The following is a 22,589-nucleotide window of genomic DNA, read 5'->3' on the forward strand; positions in this document are numbered from 1 at the left end:
GGGTCTCTAAACGAGCTATGAACCTAATCATCTGAATCAACGAGTTAACTCTAAACACCTGCAAAAGATTCCTGAGGCCTTTAAAACTCCCAGCCTGGTTCATCAGTCAAAACCCCAATCATGGGTAAGACTGCCGACCTGACTGCTGTCCAGAAGGCCACTATTGACACCCTCAAGCAAGAGGGTAAGACACAGAAAGAAATTTCTGAACAAATAGGCTGTTCCCAGAGTGCTGTATCAAGGCACCTCAGTGGGAAGTCTGTGGGAAGGAAAAAGTGTGGCAGAAAACGCTGCACAATGAGAAGAGGTGACCGGACCCTGAGGAAGATTGTGGAGAAGGGCCGATTCCAGACCTTGGGGGACCTGCGGAAGCAGTGGACTGAGTCTGGAGTAGAAACATCCAGAGCCACCATACACAGGCGTGTGCAGGAAATGGGCTACAGGTGCCGCATTCCCCAGGTCAAGCCACTTTTGAACCAGAAACAGCGGCAGAAGCGCCTGACCTGGGCTACAGAGAAGCAGCACTGGACTGTTGCTCAGTGGTCCAAAGTACTTTTTTGGGATGAAAGCAAATTCTGCATGTCATTCGGAAATCAAGGTGCCAGAGTCTGGAGGAAGACTGGGGAGAAGGAAATGCCAAAATGCCAGAAGTCCAGTGTCAAGTACCCACAGTCAGTGATGGTCTGGGGTGCCGTGTCAGCTGCTGGTGTTGGTCCACTGTGTTTTATCAAGGGCAGGGTCAATGCAGCTAGCTATCAGGAGATTTTGGAGCACTTCATGCTTCCATCTGCTGAAAAGCTTTATGGAGATGAAGATTTCATTTTTCAGCACGACCTGGCACCTGCTCACAGTGCCAAAACCACTGGTAAATGGTTTACTGACCATGGTATCACTGTGCTCAATTGGCCTGCCAACTCTCCTGACCTGAACCCCATAGAGAATCTGCGGGATATTGTGAAGAGAACGTTGAGAGACTCAAGACCCAACACTCTGGATGAGCTAAAGGCCGCTATCGAAGCATCCTGGGCCTCCATAAGACCTCAGCAGTGTCACAGGCTGATTGCCTCCATGCCACGCCGCATTGAAGCAGTCATTTCTGCAAAAGGATTCCCGACCAAGTATTGAGTGCATAACTGTACATGATTATTTGAAGGTTGATGTTTTTTGTATTAAAAACACTTTTCTTTTATTGGTCGGATTAAATATGCTAATTTTGTGAGATAGGAATTTTGGGTTTTCATGAGCTGTATGCCAAAATCATCTGTATTAAGACAATAAAAGACCTGAAATATTTCAGTTAGTGTGCAATGAATCTAAAATATATGAATGTTAAATTTTCATCATGACATTATGGAAAATAATGAACTTTATCACAATATGCTAATATTTTGAGAAGGACCTGTAGCTGTTTGAGACCTTCAGCTTAAAGATTTTATGTAAGAGCTCTGAAAAGAATTTCAAATCAGTCATTCTACTGTACAGAGCACCCAGCCCCGGACAACGAGAACCACCTACTCACTGTCAGGGAGTGTGACGGGGAGGAAATAGAAAAATTGTTTATGATTGGAGGACATCCAAAACAACTGCCAACATACCCAGGTCTGGCCGTTTTAAGCAAGTTTATCCCTGAATGACTGCAAGATGCTAAAAGAAAACTCTAAAATGTAACCACAAGATCCTCAACAGGCTTTTGTTACTGTTGTGAAAAATACACGCCTGTGCCATCAAAAAAGATTGCACAAGCTTGAGTTCTATCATATGTTTGTGGGGAGAAAACCTTCACTCTCCAAAAAAAAGGACATTGACAAAGACCAGGATCTCTGGAAAATGTTCTCTGCACAGATGATTCTGAAGTGGAATTATTTAGACGGCAGAGCAGAAGTCTCATTTGGATTAAATCAAATACATCATTCCAGGAAAAGTAAATCACAACAGTGAAACATGGCGGTAGAGGTGTCATGGTTTGTGGATGCTTTGCTGCAGCAGGACCTGACAAGCTCATCATTATAGACAGTGGGTGTCATAACTTTTACTCAGTTAGAAAACATAGTTTTGATGATAGATTTTTTTTTTAATGAGTAAAACAGGATTGAGGTTTGTTTACATTGATTTTGAAGTGCAACTAAATCAATCTCTTTCCCAGAGATAAATACATGTGACATTATTGTATCATTGCTGGAGTAAACTTGAAACATTTAAGATTGCTGATGAGAAACCCTTCATATTCAATACCAATATAAACAATAAACACTGTGCACAGTTACTACATTGATTCTAAAAAGAAATAAAAACACCATCTGTTAATTCCCAGGTTTGAACAAGTAAAGTATCTATGATTCATCTGATTCTGAAGTAAATTAAATTCAAACTCAAGTGTAAAAAATGCACATCAAAGATTTCACCATGTCATTATTTATCAAACAACGATAAAGCCAAAATAGACTGAGTAGACCTCAAAGATACAGGGGTTGGACAATGAAACTGAAACACCTGTCATTTTAGTGTTAGAGGTTTCATGGCTAAATTGGACCAGCCTGGTAGCCAGTCTTCATTGATTGCACATTACACCAGTAAGAGAAGAGTGTGAAGGTTCAGTTAGCAGGGTAAGAGCACAGTTTTGCTCAAAATATTGAAATGCACACAACATGATGGGTGACATACCAGAGTTCAAAAGAGGATAAATTGTTGGTGCACGTCTTGCTGGCGCATCTGTGACCAACACAGCAAGTCTTTGTGATGTATCAAGAGCCACGGTATCCAGGGTAATGTCAGCATACCACCAAGAAGGACGAACCACATCCAACAGGATTAAATGTGGATGCAAGAGGAAGCTGTCTGAAAGGGATGTTCGGGTTCTAACCCAGATTGTATCCAAAAAACATAAAACCACGGCTGCCCAAATCACGGCAGAATTAAATGTGCACCTCAACTCTCCTGTTTCCACCAGAACCGTCCATCAGGAGCTCCACAGGGTCAATATACACGGCCGGGCTGCTATAGCCAAACCTTTGGTCACTCATGCCAATGCCAAACGTCGGTTTCAATGGTGCAAGGAGCGCAAATCTTGGGCTGTGGACAATGTGAAACATGTATTGTTCTCTGATGAGTCCACCTTTACAGTTTTCCCCACATCCGAGAGAGTTACGGTGTGGAGAAGCCCCAAAGAAGCGTACCACCCAGACTGTTGCATGCCCAGAGTGAAGCATGGGGGTGGATCAGTGATGGTTTAGGCTGCCATATCATGGCATTCCCTTGGTCCAATACTTGTGCTAGATGTGCGCGTCACTGCCAAGGACTACCGAACCATTCTTGAGGACCACGTGCATCCAATGGTTCAAACATTGCATCCTGAAGGCGGTGCCGTGTATCAGGATGACAATGCACCAATACACACAGCAAGACTGGTGAAAGATTGGTTTGATGAACATGAAAGTGAAGTTGAACATCTCCCATGGCCTGCACAGTCACCAGATCTAAATATTATTGAGCCACTTTGGGGTGTTTTGGAGGAGGGAGTCAGGAAATGTTTTCCTCCACCAATATCACGTAGTGACCTGGCCACTATCCTGCAAGAAGAATGGCTTAAAATCCCTCTGACCACTGTGCAGGACTTGTATATGTCATTCCCAAGACGAATTAACACTATATTGGCCGCAAAAGGAGGCCCTACACCATACTAATAAATTATTGTGGTCTAAAACCAGGTGTTTCAGTTTCATTGTCCAACCCCTGTACGTAGAAAATATGCAACACCAAGTGATATTTAAGGTTTATTTCCCACTGTTTTTGAAAGTTGGATTCTGTCAGATATTTTGGGTTAAAGCATTTCTACAGGAAGCAATCAAAGATCGCATTTATTGATTGATTTATTAAAATGATTATTATTATTATTCAGGAATAGTAACTCACAGAAGTACCAAGTGAAGCTGTGTGAGTTGTTACTCTCCCACAATTCATTGCGGCCCCGTCACTTGTCGTCTGTTTCCTAGCACATCTTTTCATTTTAAGACTCTTTGGCTGTAAACACGTGGAGACTTCAACCGCTAAGCTAAAGGTAGGGGTTTAGTTAGTTTATAAGGCCTCCAGTTGTTATATAAAACCAACGACAGCGGTTAAATTTACTTTAGATTTTCTCCTTGTCAGTGGTTCTTGCAAAAAAGGTTTCAAGATGAGAAAAGCGTTGGCTAATGAGTGCTAGCTGAGGTAGCTTCGTGGAAAGTATGGAAACCGCTGGGGCCGGATGGCTAGCCAAAAGAAACTGACAGAATCGTTTTGTTAGTATGTTACATTAATTATAACTAAACTATGTTTTCAAAATAAACAGAATGTTATCTTAGATAAAGGGGGTGTTGTGCTACTGGCTAGCTTGGCTTAGTTATAAGAGATCACTGTGCAGAACATTTCTCTGCCTGGGGAAAAAATTAACTCTCTTTAATATTTATTTGGACCACAGCTACTTTTCATTATGGCACGTGTTTGCTGTTTGAATACGTATTTTGTCATCACTATTATCATAAAACATTAACTTCAAGATTAGGTGTATATGCTGATATGATGGGGGCAGTTAGACTTTGTAAAATCGTATCCAGAACAACTCACAGATTCTCATTGTGGTTATAATGTAGACTTAATGCTGACAAATCAATGTGGAATCAATAATTGAGTTATTCTCAAACATCATCTCCATGACAACGTGACCCGATCTTTTAAAATGATCATTTAATGATTAGATCAGTGGATTAGCTCATTGTAACCTTCAGTGTCAAACAGTGTAAATTCAGCTGCTTTGGAGATTGTACCATTCAGAGGTCTCACAAACCTCTGCTGTTCAGATTTTTCTTACATTATTTTTAAACACAGTGTCTTACCCCTCTGTGCCGGTAGAAATACCATCTTGTTAGATCTGGATCCGAACTGTACACAACATGACAAGTGAGGATGTGGAGCGGATGCTGATCCAGTTTCAGGATGAGGATGGGGAGGTTCTGGGTTCACCTTTCGATGTGCCTCTCGACATCACACCCGACAAACTGCAGCTCGTCTGCAATGCATTGCTACAAAAGGTAACTTTGTCTAACTTGACGTAAACTTGCTTTATAATGCTGAGCAAGTAACAAGGTTCTATACATACTAACATCTGTAAGATGTCGGTCAGCTGCACGTTTTTGTGTAACAGAACAAATCTTCTGTTAAATCTAATTCAAATGCTTGTTATATAGGTCTTATATGAGAAAATGATCTATAAGTTTGGTGTTACGGTGTTGTTTAAATTATTTTATATACAGCCATATAAGCAACTTTGAAATGAAGTATTCTGGATTTATAAAGATTGAATGAACTTGAGATAAGCCCTATTTCCATCTGTAGAATGAGCTCTTTAAGTCACAGTGCCATGTTAATCTATAATTTTACCCATTTAACATTTACACATTTTTTCATGTTACTGCCTACAATTGGTTTTTGGGATGATATGTGATAGACTAACACAAAGTAGCCTATAATTTCAAAATTTGTATTTTACCAAAAAAGATCTAAAAATGTCATGTGGCAGATTATTTGAACGCATATGCTTTCATCTAGGCCATTCAGTTTTAGCTTTATGTTTAGGGTTGTTGTACTTCTAGAAAATGAACCTCTGCTCCAGTCTCAAGTCGGTTGCAGCCTCTTTATCCCTTCAGGATTGGCCTGGTTTTTGCTCCATCCATCTTTCCACAAATTATTGCCAGCTTTCCTATCTCTGCTGGACAAAAAGTATCCTCATGTCATGAGGCTACCAACACCATGTTTGGTGTTGGTAGCCTTGGGGTGGAGTTGTTCAGGGCGATGAGTATTTTTCTGGCCTTCTCTGACCAGAGCACTTTCTTCCACTTGTTTGCTGTGCACTTTGCGTGGCTTGTGGCAAACACCTAACAGGATTTCTAATGACTCTTTCATAAAGTCTTTCTTTTTGGCAGTCTTCTGTAAAGGCTGGATTTATGGAGTTCAGAACAAATAGTTATTCTGTCAACAATTTTTCCTACCTGAGCTGTGGATCAATGCAGCTCTTCCAGAGTTACCATTGGCCTCTTGGCCACTTTTCCCAATAATCCTTTCATTACATTCCTGGGCCTGCATTTATCGGGTTTTTGTAAGATTGTTTTTGGCACTAGTGGCCTTTTTTACAGTAATCAGACAGGAAAGCGGGTAGAAAGAGAAGGGGAAGACAAATGTCTTGAGACCGGCAATCAGGGACTACAGCCTCTACATATGATGCGCCTGATCTATTAACTGTGCCACCAGCACCCCTATTTATGACATTTTTCAAGTGGAATTTTAGTTTTAAGGGTTGGGTTTCAGAAATGTAATCCTACTTTCAGACCTAAGTGTAAATGCAAGTAATCGTAATTCTTAAGGCTAAGATTCACGCTTATCTCCCAGTTATTAGACAGCTCCAGCGGTTTCTCAACTGCTGAAGAGTTGCCATTAGGGGGCTGTGATGGCACTTAGAGTGATCCTTCCAGGAAGGATAAAATGATTAGAAAATGTTAATTATCATCAGAGTGTTTACGTAAAAATAAATAGATGAAAAAAGAAAGCCTTGTCTTAGAGAGACATTGTCTATCTTCATTAATGCAGGATCTTGAGTCCCCTCCACTCAAAAGACTGCAGTACTGTCCTGCAGTGTGATTATCAGTTATAATGTGCAGAGTAGCCAAAGTAAGGTAGGAAAAACTGGTTTAGACATGCATTATAAAAGAAATGAGGGGAAAAGTGGGTATCCACACCAGTGCGCATAATGTTGGACTTAAAGACGGATATTTCTGTGTGGCTTTTGGAGAGAATATTGCATAATTTTTTTTCACAGTCAGACGATGAGCGACTGCAGGTTACATGAGATGCAGTCAAAAGTCCTGAGATGTTCTCCCATACTTTTCCTTGTGCGCTCTAGGTGAGATGGGACTGAACTTTCCTTTTCTAATATGTTTTCATACATCTAACTCAACGAGTGTCGGTGTTTCCTCCTCTCTCCTGTTGGGTTTCCCCTTAGAATCCATAGCTGCAGTGATGACATCATCAGATTTAGGGTTTCTACACACAACTCAGTAAACCTCCACCTGTTTCACATTTGTCAGAGAAATTGTCAGAACAAATAGGAATCTGCTTGTCTATATTTTACTAGAATCAGAATCAGAAAAGCTTTATTGCCAAGTACGTTTTTGGACATACAAGGAATTTGTTTTGGCGTAGTCGGTGCAATACAGTACAAATTAAACAGTATAAACATATCTACAATATAATATAAATATATGTGCACAGTTTTAAGTGAGTGAGAGTAAATATAGAGCAGTATAAGATGCAAGAGCAATACAACAGTGCAGGTGATCATTGTGCAAGTAAAGCAGGAGTCCAAGCTGAGCGTTAATGTAACACATAGAGTTACAAGTTACAAGTGTCCTGTCAGCAAAAAAAGGGGGGTGTGGGGGAAAGGGAGAGTGTCAGGGTGGTTTCCGGACTTTGTTAACCAGGCTGGTGGCAGATGGGAAAAAACTTGAATATATTGGATTATTTTAATATTCTGCATACAAACAAATAAATACAACATTATAGTGTTAAATGTGAGCTTAGGATTCACACGATGTTATCTCCTTTTCTCTGAGAATATTAAGAAAACTGAGATAACACTACACATAGGTGAATTTAGTTTACTAATTAAGTGAAGGCAGCTGTTCGCATTTCTTTAAGTGTTTCAGAGTGAAGGCGTCGTATATAAAGCTGAAAATTAAAATGCATTAATGTACATATTATGACCCGTTACCTGCTGCAGGAGGAGCCTGTGCCTCTGGCATTTTTTGTGCGTGGAGAAGCAGAGGTGGTGTCCAGTCTGGGATCCTGTGTCAAGGCTCTGGGAGTGGAGACAGAGCAGGTTCTGCCAGTGGTGTACCAACCTCAGGCTGTGTTCAGGGTTCGGGCCGTGACCCGCTGCACCAGCACGCTGCAGGGACACACAGAGGCCGTCATCTCCACGGCTTTCAGCCCTACAGGCAAGTGAGTTTCTCTCAGACACAATAAGTAGCTGCCTGATCTTTGGACTATTTTTCCAAAATGTATATAACATAAAAACACACTGAGAGACTTTTTACTAATTATGGTTTGCAGGCTTGATTCACACGTTTAATAGTTTGTTTCTTTGTTTGATTGAGATATCTGGCCAGTGGATCAGGAGACACCACAGTACGCTTTTGGGACCTGACGACTGAGACACCCCATCACACATCCAGAGGTATCAAGGCACATCTAAAAGGAAGCATCATTTTCAGCTCCTAAAAATATAAATTATGGATTGACAATTAGACACCTGAGCTGTACTCTGCATTCTTGAAGGACACGCCCACTGGGTCCTGAGCATCGCCTGGTCACCTGATGGAAAGAAGCTGGCTTCAGGGTGCAAGAACAGTCAGGTTCGTTTCAAACAAACTCATTTTTATTTTCTAAAGGTGATTTCCACAAGGTTTTTTCCTCCCTATGCTGCATCTTTAGATCTGTCTTTGGGATCCAGTGACAGGAACACAGTTAGGGAAGACTTTGACAGGACACACCAAGTGGATCACTTGGCTCTGTTGGGAACCTCTCCATCTGTAAGCTTTCAAGTCATCTATTTTATTGGTGACCTTTTGCTGCTGTATCAGTTTATTCATAGATTCTGAGCTTATAGACACCTAAACATTTTGCAACTGTCTGTCCCATCTCCACTGTGTTTTAGTAACCCAGAGTGCAGGTACTTAGCCAGCAGCTCTAAGGATGGCTCTGTGCGGATCTGGGACACTGTTTTGGGACGCTATGATAAGATCTTGACGGGACACACTCAGTCAGTCACCTGTGTGAAATGGGGAGGAGATGGACTTCTCTACACTTCCTCCCAGGACCGAACTGTCAAAGTGTGGAGGCCGAAAGATGTAAGGCTGTTTAGCTGCTTGACCTTTTGTGAAAGTATCACTGAGGGACCAGACGTAATTGTTTGTTGTTTTCAGGGCGTCCTGTGCAGGACTCTGCAGGGTCATGCCCACTGGGTGAACACCCTGGCTCTCAGCACTGATTACGTCCTGCGTACTGGAGCTTTTGAACCTGCTACCGCCACCATCAACCCCCAGGATCTCACTGGATCTTGTACGACATGGTATTTCTTTAAAATGCTGGTTTTATGTGTTTTTAAAAGGGTGTTTTTGCCTAATTTTAGTACCTTTTCCCCCCAGTGGACGAGATAAAGGAGAAAGCCTTACAGCGATACAATAAAGTTAGGGTGAGTACTTTTCATTGATGTGACAGGAAAGTTTCTCGACACCACCTTGTTTTTGCCACTTAATTGTCTTCTCTTTATGTTGTAGGGGTCCGCTCCAGAGCGGTTGGTGTCTGGCTCTGATGATTTCACCTTATTTCTGTGGAATCCTGCTGAAGACAAAAAGCCCTTAGCCAGGATGACGGGCCACAGCGCTCTGGTCAACGAAGTGCTCTTCTCCCCCGACACCAGGCTCCTCGCTTCTGCTTCATTTGATAAGTCCATTAAAATCTGGGACGGACGGACTGGAAAGTAAGAAAACCTCTGGATCAACAGGAATAATTATTCTTGGTTTTACTGTATTTCTGATAAGATTTTTACTAAATGTACAGGAGCAGCTAAACAAATTAGGATATCATTGAAGAGTTTATTTCAGCATGTTATATAGATGAAATATACACAGGGTTCTTTACAATCCTCTCAAGGCCATGATTATTATTGTTGCTTGTGAAAACCTTCCATTAATGTGCTTGAATATGTTTCCTTATTAAGTGTTCAATGATCTTCTAATTTATTGGGATGTATTGGTATGTGCGACACCAAGGAGATCCATAAGGTGGTGCTGTTGAGCTATGGATGCGTCATCCCTGCCTCTTGGTCCTCAGGTACCTGATGTCCCTGCGTGGCCATGTGGGATCTGTGTATCAGGTGGCGTGGTCAGCGGACAGCAGGCTGCTGGTCAGCGGCAGCAGTGACAGCACACTGAAAGTGTGGGACGTGAAGACTGGGAAGCTGAATATGGACCTTCCTGGACACGCTGATGAGGCAAGACAAAGGATGGCATAAAAATTTAATAAAGGTATGCGTCCTACTGATAGTTTTTGATGTTTCTCCTATCTGTATGTAGGTTTATGCTGTTGACTGGAGCCCTGATGGACAGAGAGTGGCAAGTGGTGGGAAAGACAAATGTCTTCGAATGTGAGTAACCCTGCTCCTGTGGAGTTTTCAGATTTGTTGGATGTATCCAAATACTAATCTTTTGGCCTTTTTTTTTTTTAGATGGAGAAGATAGCCAAATATGTGCCTTCTTTCATGGGTTTGTGTAAAGCTTCAGACAGCTGGAGCAAAGGATGCCAAAAGCGGATCTAGTCTTCCGTTCATCTTTATAGCATCTGCCACAAGTGGCATTGTGTTGAGGAACTTCAATCTCGTTACAGTACAAATGCTGAGTCTTCTTGTGAATTGTTAACAATGCAGGACTGTAAAAAAGCTCACCCAAATGGAAATGTGAAGCATCCAACAATAAACTTTCACTGATCTGTACAAATCAGGTAACAGTTTGCAGATTATTTAAAGGGGTTTTAACCATCACCATAGATGGAAAAGCATTTTCGTAAATCATCAAAAATCGTCTTCATCTGAGTTCTTGAGATGTTCTGGAGATATTCTCTAGAACAGGTGGTCTGATGAGGCAACATGTGGGAGCGTTAATGCCTCCCTCTGTGATGTTAATTCCACTGTTGCTCGCCCTGCTCCTTCAGCTTTTAATCTCTTCTGCTGTCAGCACGACCTCCTACACATTTCTAATCATCCGGAGAAGTTGCAGCGTCAGGAATTCCTGTCGCTTCATTCCACATTGGAAAACCCGATTTCCTGTCCAAAACATGAATTTATTCCTAGATATTTGTTTTTAACTTGAACCCCGCTAACATGTATGATCCAATCTCATTGTACTATGCTGTGCATTATGATGACAATAAAGGCATATCCGGGTTGTAATCTGCTTTAAGTGTTTTCTACACACATTGTGCCCTACTGATTCTTTCAGTAATCAAGAGTAATTTGTATTCTGAGAATAATTACTAGTTATTAAAAAGGTTTGTACGGAGAAGACAATCCAGTGTTATACCCTTTTTAACCTCTAAACAAAAGTAGAGGACTACAGGCCTTAAAACAGACTTAAATTATAAAGATTATTTCTAATTACTGTCCCTCTAGATGTACAGGTCCTTCTCAAAAAATTAGCATATTGTGATAAAGTTCATTATTTTCCATAATGTAATGATGAAAATTTAACATTCATATATTTTAGATTCATTGCACACTAACTGAAATATTTCAGGTCTTTTATTGTCTTAATACGGATGATTTTGGCATACAGCTCATGAAAACCCAAAATTCCTATCTCACAAAATTAGCATATTTCATCCGACCAATAAAAGAAAAGTGTTTTTAATACAAAAAACGTCAACCTTCAAATAATCATGTACAGTTATGCACTCAATACTTGGTCGGGAATCCTTTGGCAGAAATGACTGCTTCAATGCGGCGTGGCATGGAGGCAATCAGCCTGTGGCACTGCTGAGGTCTTATGGAGGCCCAGGATGCTTCGATAGCGGCCTTTAGCTCATCCAGAGTGTTGGGTCTTGAGTCTCTCAACGTTCTCTTCACAATATCCCACAGATTCTCTATGGGGTTCAGGTCAGGAGAGTTGGCAGGCCAATTGAGCACAGTGATACCATGGTCAGTAAACCATTTACCAGTGGTTTTGGCACTGTGAGCAGGTGCCAGGTCGTGCTGAAAAATGAAATCTTCATCTCCATAAAGCTTTTCAGCAGATGGAAGCATGAAGTGCTCCAAAATCTCCTGATAGCTAGCTGCATTGACCCTGCCCTTGATAAAACACAGTGGACCAACACCAGCAGCTGACACAGCACCCCAGACCATCACTGACTGTGGGTACTTGACACTGGACTTCTGGCATTTTGGCATTTCCTTCTCCCCAGTCTTCCTCCAGACTCTGGCACCTTGATTTCCGAATGACATGCAGAATTTGCTTTCATCCGAAAAAAGTACTTTGGACCACTGAGCAACAGTCCAGTGCTGCTTCTCTGTAGCCCAGGTCTGGGGAATGCGGCACCTGTAGCCCATTTCCTGCACACGCCTGTGCACGGTGGCTCTGGATGTTTCTACTCCAGACTCAGTCCACTGCTTCCGCAGTTCCCCCAAGGTCTGGAATCGGCCCTTCTCCACAATCTTCCTCAGGGTCCGGTCACCTCTTCTCATTGTGCAGCGTTTTCTGCCACACTTTTTCCTTCCCACAGACTTCCCACTGAGGTGCCTTGATACAGCACTCTAGGAACAGCCTATTTGTTCAGAAATGTCTTTCTGTGTCTTACCCTCTTGCTTGAGGGTGTCAATAGTGGCCTTCTGGACAGCAGTCAGGTCGGCAGTCTTACCCATGATTGGGGTTTTGAGTGATGAACCAGGCTGGGAGTTTTAAAGGCCTCAGGAATCTTTTGCAGGTGTTTAGAGTTAACTCGTTGATTCAGATGATTAGGTTCATAGCTCGTTTAGAGACCCTTTTAATGATATGCTAATTTTGTGAGATAGGAATTTTGGGTTTTCATGAGCTGTATGCCAAAATCATCCGTATTAAGACAATAAAAGACCTGAAATATTTCGGTTAGTGTGCAATGAATCTAAAATATATCAATGTTAAATTTTCATCATGACATTATGGAAAATAATTAACTTTATCACAATATGCTAATGTTTTGAGAAGGACCTGTACACGTTCCCTCTTTTGTCCCCTAAAATACCATTTTATATAATTGGTTTTGTTATCTTAGCAGTTCTCTTCTAAGTATTCAAAGTTAAATCTGTAATTGATACCTGCCTTTACATCTTTCTATATGAAACCATTTACCTTGGAGGTTTTATTTTCAAATAAATGAAATACATCTTTAAAACATTACACATATGACTTTTATGCACTGCCAAAGATGTCAAGATATAATTGAGCTTTTTTACATTTAGTCACGTTAACTGACAACTTCTGTATTGTTTACTATGAATTTATATGACAGATTAACACAAAGTAACATAATTTGTAAGTGGAAGGAAAACTACAAGGTTCTCAAAATGCTTTACAAATGTAGCTCTGAAAAGTGTGGCATGCTTCTAAGACGTTAGGACTACTTTTTGTTGCATTTACAGCTACAAGTCTTGGTGTCTAGCAGCTTTGCAATTCTAGAGACTAATTGTTAATAAAATAGTGCAAACTCAGTCAGATGGGATGGAGAGCATCTAAGAACCCCAATTAGATTTATGTCTGGACTTTGACTAGGTCATTTTTAACACACGAATAGGTGTAAAACTATCATAGCTCTCTCTGGATGTGTAGTGTTGCTGTATTACTAGTAGGTAAACCTACCAGTCTAAAGTAATTTGCAGGCTTTAACAGATTTTCTTTTAGTATTTCACTTAGTTAGCTCCATCTTCCTGTCAGCTCTGACCAGATTCCCTGTCCCTGTTGAAGAATGAAACTCTCCACAGCATGATGCTGCCACCACTATTTTTTAATCAAGGGTTATGTGCAAAGTTAGTTTTTGGCCACATGCAGGCTTTTCCATTCTCTTTCCTTCACAAACATGCACTCATTTTTCAGTCTATAACAATCCCAACAAATTACATTGATGTTTGTTGTCAAGTGACACAATGTTAAAAATTCAAAGGTATTGATGGATTTCCCTCAATGTTTCCTGTTATAAATTGAACAGTTTGCACAGTGAAATCTACATCTAAAATATAATTAGTCGGATCATTTATCACAGCCACACAGATTGGTCTACACAAGTTTATTATCAAGTACATCAAACTTGGATCATTGTTTACCAACAGTATTTCTGTCATGTGCTTCATACTGTATTTTGGTTTTAGTCCCACACAAAAGCTTTAAATCTGCCCTACTGTGAGTCGTGTAAGTGCTTAAACAGAAACTACAGAGAAGGTGCTCGTTACAACTGGTCTTTTTTATGATAAACAAAACAGCGAGTAACGAACAAAACTGTGCAGTAAATGTCTTCTGAAGATAGTGAGAACAAATGACCAGTGATTAAACACTCGTCTTGTGTGCCTGTATAAAGTGTGAAACCTTTGAATTACTGAGACAGAGTATTTAACAGGGGACTTTTCAACACATCTCCCGTGTAAAAAAATTCCCCACGGTTCCAGACTTGTAAATTGACACCATTAATTGAAGTACTAAATTTCACCACACATTTATGTCAAATATTCCAACAGTGGAGAGGTTTAAATATGTCATTTTGAGAAAAAAACACTAACTGAAAGGAATAAAAGAGAATCAAAGGAGGAAGAAAGAAAGGACACAAAAATGGAGGCAAGGTAGGAAAGATGGCAATAGAGGTAAGACACTAAGGCTGCAAAGCTAGAAAAATACAAGGGAAGTAGGACATTGGGTGAAAAAAGGGATGCAAGAAAGGAAGACAAGAAGACGTAGAAAGCAAGCAAGGAAATAAACGAAGGAAGGACTGAGGTAATGAAAGGACAAACAAAAAAGGAAGGGCACAAACAAGGAAAGAACAGAAAAGGAAGGACATGAACGAAGGAAGGAAGAAACAAAGGACATAAAAAGGCATACAAGAAAGGGAGGAAACCAGGAACAATACAAGTAGGAGGGGAAACTGAATAAAGGCAGAAAGACGTGAGTTGTATACAAAATAGGAGCAAGAATTGAGTCTGGAAATATAATTTTTCTTAACATACTCATGCTTTTGTTACTTTTCAAAAACGGCGTAGGGACCCTGTGAAGTGGTGTTGGCATTAAGAAACTAAAAGGCTTCTTTTAAAGGCTTTTAGGAGTCACTAGATCGACCGATAGTCGAACCTCGGCTTCAGGAGGAGCAGTGTGGTTTTCGTCCTGGCCGTGGAACACTGGACCAGCTCTATACCCTCTACAGGGTGCTCGAGGGTTCATGGGAGTTTGCCCAACCGGTTCACGTGTTTTGTGGACCTGGAGAAGGCATTCGACTGTGTCCCTCGTGATGCACTGTGGGGTGCTCCAGGAGTATGGAATCGGGGGCCCTTTACTAGGGGCCATCCGGTCCCTGTACGAGCGGAGCAGGAGTTTTGTTCGCATTGCCAGCACTAAGTCGGACCTGTTCCCAGTGCATGTTGGACTCCGGCAGGGCTACCCTTTGTCACCGGTCCTGTTCATAACTTTTATGGACAGGATTTCTAGACGCAGCCAAGGGCCGGAGGGGGTCTGGTTTGGGGACCAGTGGATTTCGTCTCTTCTTTTTGCAGATGACGTGGTCCTGCTGGCCCCCTCTAGCCAAGACCTACAGCATGCGCTGTGGCGGTTCGCAGCCGAGTGTGAAGCGGCTGGGATGAAGATCAGCTCCTCCAAGACCGAGGCCATGGTACTCGACCGGAAAAGGGTGGCTTGTACTCTTCAGGTTGGAGGGGAGTTCCTGCCTCAAGTGGAGGAGTTTAAGTATCTCGGGGTCTTGTTCACAAGTGAGGGAAGAATGGAGCGGGAGATCGACAGACGTATCGGCTGCCACAGTAATGGGGGCGCTGTGCCGGTCCGTTGTGGTGAAGAGAGAGCTGAGCCAAAAAGCAAAGCTCTCAATTTACTGGTCGGTGTACGTTTCTACCCTCACCTATGGCCATGAACTTTGGGTCATGACCGAAAGAACGAGATCCCGGATACAAGCGGCTGAAATGAGCTTCCTCCGTAGGGTGGCCGGGCACTCCCTTAGAGATAGGGTGAGGAGCTCGGCCATCCGGGAGGGGCTCGGAGTAGAGCCGCTGCTCCTCCACATCGAGAGGAGCCAGTTGAGGTGGCTTGAGCATCTACAGGTCCTTCTCAAAATATTAGCATATTGTGATAAAGTTCATTATTTTCCATAATGTAATGATGAAAATTTAACATTCATATATTTTAGATTCATTGCACACTAACTGAAATATTTCAGGTCTTTTATTGTCTTAATACAGATGATTGTGGCATACAGCTCATGAAAACCCAAAATTCCTATCTCACAAAATTAGCATATTTCATCCGACCAATAAAAGAAAAGTGTTTTTAATACAAAAAACGTCAACCTTCAAATAATCATGTACAGTTATGCACTCAATACTTGGTCGGGAATCCTTTGGCAGAAATGACTGCTTCAATGCGGCGTGGCATGGAGGCAATCAGCCTGTGGCACTGCTGAGGTCTTATGGAGGCCCAGGATGCTTCGATAGCAGCCTTTAGCTCATCCAGAGTGTTGGGTCTTGAGTCTCTCAACGTTCTCTTCACAATATCCCACAGATTCTCTATGGGGTTCAGGTCAGGAGAGTTGGCAGGCCAATTGAGCACAGTGATACCATGGTCAGTAAACCATTTACTAGGGGTTTTGGCACTGTGTGCAGGTGCCAGGTCGTGCTGAAAAATGAAATCTTCATCTCCATAAAGCTTTTCAGCAGATGGAAGCATGAAGTGCTCCAAAATCTCCTGATAGCTAGCTGCATTGACCCTGCCCTTGATAAAACACAGTGGACCAACACCAGCAGCTGACACGGCACCCCAGACCATCACTGACTGTGGGTACTTGACACTGGACTTCTGGCATTTTGGCATTTCCTTCTCCCCAGTCTTCCTCCAGACTCTGGCACCTTGATTTCCGAATGACATGCAGAATTTGCTTTCATCCGAAATAAGTACTTTGGACCACTGAGCAACAGTCCAGTGCTGCTTCTCTGTAGCCCAGGTCAGGCGCTTCTGCCGCTGTTTCTGGTTCAAAAGTGGCTTGACTTGGGGAATGCAACACCTGTAGCCCATTTCCTGCACACGCCTGTGCACGGTGGCTCTGGATGTTTCTACTCCAGACTCAGTCCACTGCTTCCGCAGGTCCCCCAAGGTCTGGAATCGGCCCTTCTCCACAATCTTCCTCAGGGTCCGGTCACCTCTTCTCGTTGTGCAGCGTTTTCTGCCACACTTTTTCCTTCCCACAGACTTCCCACTGAGGTGCCTTGATACAGCACTCTGGGAACAGCCTATTCGTTCAGAAATTTCTTTCTGTGTCTTACCCTCTTACTTGAGGGTGTCAATAGTGGCCTTCTGGACAGCAGTCAGGTCGGCAGTCTTACCCATGATTGGGGTTTTGAGTGATGAACCAGGCTGGGAGTTTTAAAGGCCTCAGGAATCTTTTGCAGGTGTTTAGAGTTAACTCGTTGATTCAGATGATTAGGTTCATAGCTCGTTTAGAGACCCTTTTAATGATATGCTAATTTTGTGAGATAGGAATTTTGGGTTTTCATGAGCTGTATGCCAAAATCATCCGTATTAATACAATAAAAGACCTGAAATATTTCAGTTAGTGTGCAATGAATCTAAAATATAGGTGGAGGTGTTCCAGGCACGTCCCACCGGGAGGAGGGCCAGGGGACTGCCCAGGACACGCTGGAGGGACTATGTCTCTCGGCTGGCCTGGGAACGCCTTGGGCTCCCCCTGGAGGAACTTGAGGAGGTGTCTGGAGAGAGGGACGTCTGGGCGTCTCTGTTGAGTCTGCTGCCCCCGCGACCCGGTCCCGGATAAGCGGAAGACGACGAGTACGAGTACAAGTAGATCACTCATAATGGACTTCTTGTTTTGAGACATCTCACCGATCATGTCAAAGGGCCTTCAACAGGCCAGTCTCCAATTGTTCCCATCTAACAAGCAGTGCTATGCAAACCTCTTCCTTTTTAGTGCAAAAAACTAGAATCCTACACACAAACTGAGTTAGTTATTTATTTGTCAGTTGGTGTACAAAATGCCTATGCGGCAGATCAAACATTAAAAGAACATTAATGTGGCAGATCAATCTGATTAGAAGACAAAAACCCCTAAAAAACCCAGAGGGTTCTGCAATGTTTATGAACCAACAGTGAAGTATTAGCAACATTTTAACTTTTTCAAACATAAACCCACTCACTAACAATCCTGCATGTAAAAACTACCCAGTCTGCACTTTTGAAACTTGTCTGTGTAGCCTCAGTAAGCTGCGAGTCGCCGCTGGAGTCTAACGATGTTCATGCAAAGACGCACTGCGGTCAGCACTGGGCATAAAATGCACAGTGAACTTTTGTCACCTGGACACTGCAAGAGATTATTATACGAGCATGAGGGCACCACAAGCGAAGCAAAGGACTGCACAGATTGGTTACAAAGGTTCAAAAAGCTTACTTGAGTCCATTCATAGCACAGTATATATGGTAAGTACCCAGTGAATCAAGACACTTTTTTGGTTTTAGTATAGTGTTCATTCCATGTCAAGAATGTTAAGACCAGTCATATACAATACTCTTTTTATCCTTTCATCTCATTGTTTTTTTAGCCGTTTGTTATTTAATCCTTCATTTAAGCACTTCTTTTTACTTCAATTGATGATGCCTTGCTGTTCTTCATTATAAAACAACACTTTCCTCTTCATCGCTGTGTAAGTCTTGGTAACCGAATATGTTGATAAACAGATGACGCATCATCTGCTCAGGAGCATTCAGACGGCTAAATTGAACTGGAACAGAGGTGTTGTGTTGTGCGTAGCAAGAGGCACTGGTGCGTGCTTCCCTCCCTCGTCACCTTCACGCCGGTTTACTGCGTTTTCCACACATTGTTGAGTAGTTTGACCACTTCCTCGTAAATGACGAAGACTATGGCCACGTCCAGGCACACGCGGCCAAGTCTGGGAACCGTGCCTTTGTAGAACCTGCAGGACATATGAGATGGCGTTGGTTGCTAAAAGGGGAGGGAAATCTAAAGCAAGTCTATGGTTGCATGGTACTCACGCCTGTGGTCCTTCGTGCTTCAAGATTTGGAAGGCACAATCTAATGTGTTTTTGTAGCGATAGGCCTCCAAACCCTGAAATAAAAAAATTTAAAAACATATAAAGATTTTTTAACAAGCGCCAAACTTACAGTAGCAACTCATGCTCAGTTCGGGTTGCATCAATTTGGAGGTGAGTGTAGGAGATGCTCAGTTCCTTAGCTGGGTCTCAGATGATATTCAAACGTCTATGTCAGCGCAGCAGTTTAAAAGATAAAGCTGTATCAGAGAATAATTAGTTAATATTAGTGAAAAATTATATTTACAATTGCAAGATATTAAGTGGATTAAATTTGATGAATGATTTGTTTTTTCCTAATTTACTTTGAAGGAGTCTGCAAAAATGTGACACAGGTGGCTCAAAGTTATGCAATGGCAAGAAACTAAACATTATGGGATATTTAAGCTGTAAAAAAAATAGCTGAATGATTGCCAGTTTGAAAGGACAGAGGATAATTGAAAATGGAAATTACTTTTAGCTTCTGAAACAGACAGTTATGACTGGATTCAGGATTTTCCAAAATAATGGCAGTTGGGATGAAAACAGTGTTTATTCATGTAGATAGTGTGTGTTTAATTGAAGATTTGCACAGAACATTAAATATGTAAGATCATAACCAGCATGTAAGGAGATTTAAACAGTCTGGGGCTGCGAGCCTTTTTGTTCTTAGGAGGCTCTGAAAAAAAATAAATTTTATGCACAGGGACAGGTCTAATTTTGTCTGGCGAATCATGGGCACAGCGGTGGCGCAGGGGTAAAGCACGCAACCCATGTACTGACGCCTTAGTCCTCGACGCAGGCTGTTGCTGGTTCGAGTCCCAGCCTGTTGATGTTTACTGCATGTCCTTCATCCTATTTCCTGTCGCCTCACTTTTGAAAAAAATGTGAAACAATAAAGGCCACTAGTGCCTTAAAAACATTTAATGAAGGGAGAAGAGAGATCGCAGAATTTTTGTGCAGTTACTGTGCGTTACTTGGTGGGTACTGAATCCACTGGCTTGGATTAGCTGGACAAGCCATGTTGTACATGCTCAGGAAAAGTTCTGACATCATTTTGGCCTGCACAGTTCTGCACAATATTGGGCTGTCAACAGTCGGCATTAATTTAATGCTCTGCAGCATGATGAACTAATATGGGTGTGAGGGCTGTCAGATGGAGACCAGACATAATCCGGCGCTTCTAAAATTTTGACTGGTAAGTACTTCAAGCTTGGAAGTATATGAAAATAAAAAATATATGGATATCTGCAGAGACTTTGGTTGTGTGAGGAGCTGCGTTTCATGTCTTCTGATAAATCATCCATGTCGCAAATTCTGTGGGAAAGGTCACAGGATGTTGTAAATGCTTATTTTCAACACTCAAATCATAGACTTGGATTGGCAGATCAAATCTATACCAGTTTTGTATTTTGTTTTTTTGGCCTATACCTGCATCCTGGTCTTGACAACGTCCAGAGGTGTATTTCCAAAAACACTGGCTGCTCCTGCTGTGGCTCCAAACATTGCAGTGACGATTGGGTGCATTTCTCGTCTAGGATCATCACCTTAGGGGCCAAAGCCAAAACGTTGACGAAAATAAAACAAACTTAAAAAGATTATTACTATTATTTCTGTCATGTGTTCAGGAAAGTTGCAGAGGCATGTTCTCACCTTTGTACCAATTCCGCAAAGTGTTCATGACATAGAATCTGATGGCCTGATTAGTTCCTTGTTTAAGCACAGTTGGTGTCAAGCCTTGATATGTTCCCCTCAAACCTTAACGAGGTAAAAATACAGTTTGTACAATGCTACTACAGATGCAGTTGTGTTTGTATACAAACTAAACAGCCGGTCCAGTTCCGTTCACTCACCCTGTTCCCTGATAATCTCACTGACTCCATGGAAGAAGCCTCTGTAGCGAGGTCGGAGGGAACATTGGTCATGAATGAGCTTCACCTACGTCATGTAAGGACCAGCCATTTTATCCAGATGTCTAGTCGACACACAAAAAACGAGCTTCATACAGAAAGTTAACGTTTCAACTAACCTTGAGTGTCTCCATGGGGCACACGATCAGAACAGCCTCTGCTATTCCTGCTCCCAAACCACACAGGAGGCTCCGTTTGTTGTCGAGCCGACCAGTGTGATCACGCATTGGATTACTGAGCATTTCAAATGTGCCGAACCTGGAAGAATAGAGAAATTCCACCATTAAAAAGGGTTCAAATAAAACAGGAACACAAGAAAATTAGAACAGGAAGGCTCCATCTTTACTTCATGGATTGTCTAAAATGTTGCCAAAAACCAAAATCTTTTGGCACTTGCAGCCTGTGAGAAATCCCTATCAGCCTGATCAGGTCTTCCTCTAATTCTGCCACTGCAACAATATTGGTCCTCTGTTTTACCCCTTTTGAGGTTTCCCACCATGATCATCTCTAAAGTGTTAAAAACCAAACATCCGAAATTATTTTACGAGTTTTGTCTTTACCATAAAAAGGCTCAGCGATGTAAAAGCTGCTGTGTACAGTGTGTTTGTCTTTACCTAACTGCAGATTTGGGTATTGATCCATAAAGCAGGGAGCTGAGTCCTCGATACAGCCCTCTGAGCCCGTGATCCTGCACAGTCAGCCTCACACAGTCACCTGTGCAAACCAGGAGCAGGCATGGAGTGAGAGAACTAACACGATGCCAGCACAGGGACCCTTACCAGCCCACTGACTCAATCCATAATGTCCCAGTGACCTACCAATCCCCCTGTATCGTGGAGGGTTGGCTCGCTCATCCAGCTGCAGCTGGGTCTTTACATACTCTGTGGGGAAGGTGATGCAGATCTCTATTCCTCCTGCTATTCCACCTGAGAGAGAGAGAGAGAGATGCAGAGCTGTTCCTGAATGTTCTGTGGGATGGAGGAGCTTGTAAACATATAAGTAGTGGGAATTATTATGTAATGCAAACCCTTTTGTAAAGATGTTTCACATTTGTCTAATAAGGGGCATGATGCAATAAAAACAGGGATGAAGTAACATGATGCAACTGTTGTAAGCATCCCAGTTGGCATGGAGCTTTTTGACCCACTTCTGCGTGGATAGCTTTAAGGGCGACAGACTAGGCTTATAATGTCCTCTCTGCAACATACAAAGAGCACCTATTGTTTTCAAAAGCTACATGCTGAATTATAGCAAGAAAATCCACCTGCAAGTATAGCTTTTCCGGGGTGAGTAATTTTTCTCCCTCCGATCGCAGCCGCCGCCAGGTTCCTCCTATCCTCGCACAATCTCCGGTGGTCCCTCAGCGAGACCAACCCGGTGGAGGCGGAGGCACCCAGCAGCGGGGATTGGAGCCGCTGATGAAGAGCCGAGCTCAGGCCTTGTCTCCGGGCAGCGCAGCTCTCACAGGGCCCCTCGCAGACAGAGAAGGGCTTCGGCAGCGACGACATTTCGACGGTCGGGGGATGACTACAGATTCTCGGTACAGGGGGAGACAATGTGGAGGAGATAACAACACAGGAAGGCGGGGCCCGAGCGTGACGGCGGCGGTCAGGTGATGGCGCAGGCGATCTGCTCACCATGCTGCCTGATTGTATTTACAGTCACGTGACGTTGGCATGACTTTCACAGCCAATGGCGTGAGGGATGTTGTTTGGTTGACGTCATAGAATCCAGTGCTAATGATCTGTGTTTTTCTTAAGTCAGGCTT

At 42.5% G+C, this 22,589-nt stretch overlaps 2 protein-coding genes across 4 annotated transcripts; one reads left to right on the forward strand and one right to left on the reverse strand.

The window, feature by feature from the left end:
- The first annotated feature begins 3,898 nt into the window (after window positions 1-3,898).
- Window positions 3,899-11,032, forward strand: nle1 (notchless homolog 1 (Drosophila)). 3 transcript variants are annotated; one of them, XM_047378444.1, is made up of 13 exons: window positions 3,899-4,054; window positions 4,885-5,063; window positions 7,805-8,025; window positions 8,181-8,260; window positions 8,362-8,438; window positions 8,518-8,615; window positions 8,741-8,933; window positions 9,009-9,144; window positions 9,231-9,277; window positions 9,363-9,565; window positions 9,919-10,078; window positions 10,161-10,231; window positions 10,313-11,032. In XM_047378444.1, the coding sequence occupies exons 2-13, from the start codon at window positions 4,926-4,928 to the stop codon at window positions 10,323-10,325; spliced, it is 1,437 nt and encodes a 478-aa protein (XP_047234400.1). In that variant the 5' UTR covers window positions 3,899-4,054; window positions 4,885-4,925; the 3' UTR covers window positions 10,326-11,032. The 3 variants fall into 3 exon arrangements, with proteins under 3 accessions (XP_047234400.1, XP_047234402.1, XP_047234401.1); XM_047378445.1 differs by lacking the exon at window positions 3,899-4,054 and adding an exon at window positions 4,155-4,278; XM_047378446.1 differs by lacking the exons at window positions 10,161-10,231; window positions 10,313-11,032 and having other exon boundaries at window positions 9,858-9,984.
- Window positions 11,033-17,824: 6,792 nt separating this feature from the next.
- Window positions 17,825-22,495, reverse strand: slc25a1a (solute carrier family 25 member 1a). The gene is made up of 9 exons (XM_047379590.1): window positions 22,086-22,495; window positions 21,640-21,747; window positions 21,436-21,535; window positions 20,941-21,079; window positions 20,765-20,849; window positions 20,565-20,669; window positions 20,343-20,458; window positions 18,876-18,949; window positions 17,825-18,796 (listed from the first exon to the last, which is right to left on the reverse strand). Exons 1-9 carry the CDS (start codon window positions 22,459-22,461, stop codon window positions 18,682-18,684), a joined length of 1,218 nt encoding a protein of 405 aa, XP_047235546.1. The 5' UTR covers window positions 22,462-22,495; the 3' UTR covers window positions 17,825-18,681.
- Between the last annotated feature and the right edge of the window lie 94 nt (window positions 22,496-22,589).

This window comes from Girardinichthys multiradiatus, chromosome 11 (assembly GCF_021462225.1).
Source record: "Girardinichthys multiradiatus isolate DD_20200921_A chromosome 11, DD_fGirMul_XY1, whole genome shotgun sequence".
Lineage (NCBI taxonomy): Eukaryota > Metazoa > Chordata > Actinopteri > Cyprinodontiformes > Goodeidae > Girardinichthys > Girardinichthys multiradiatus.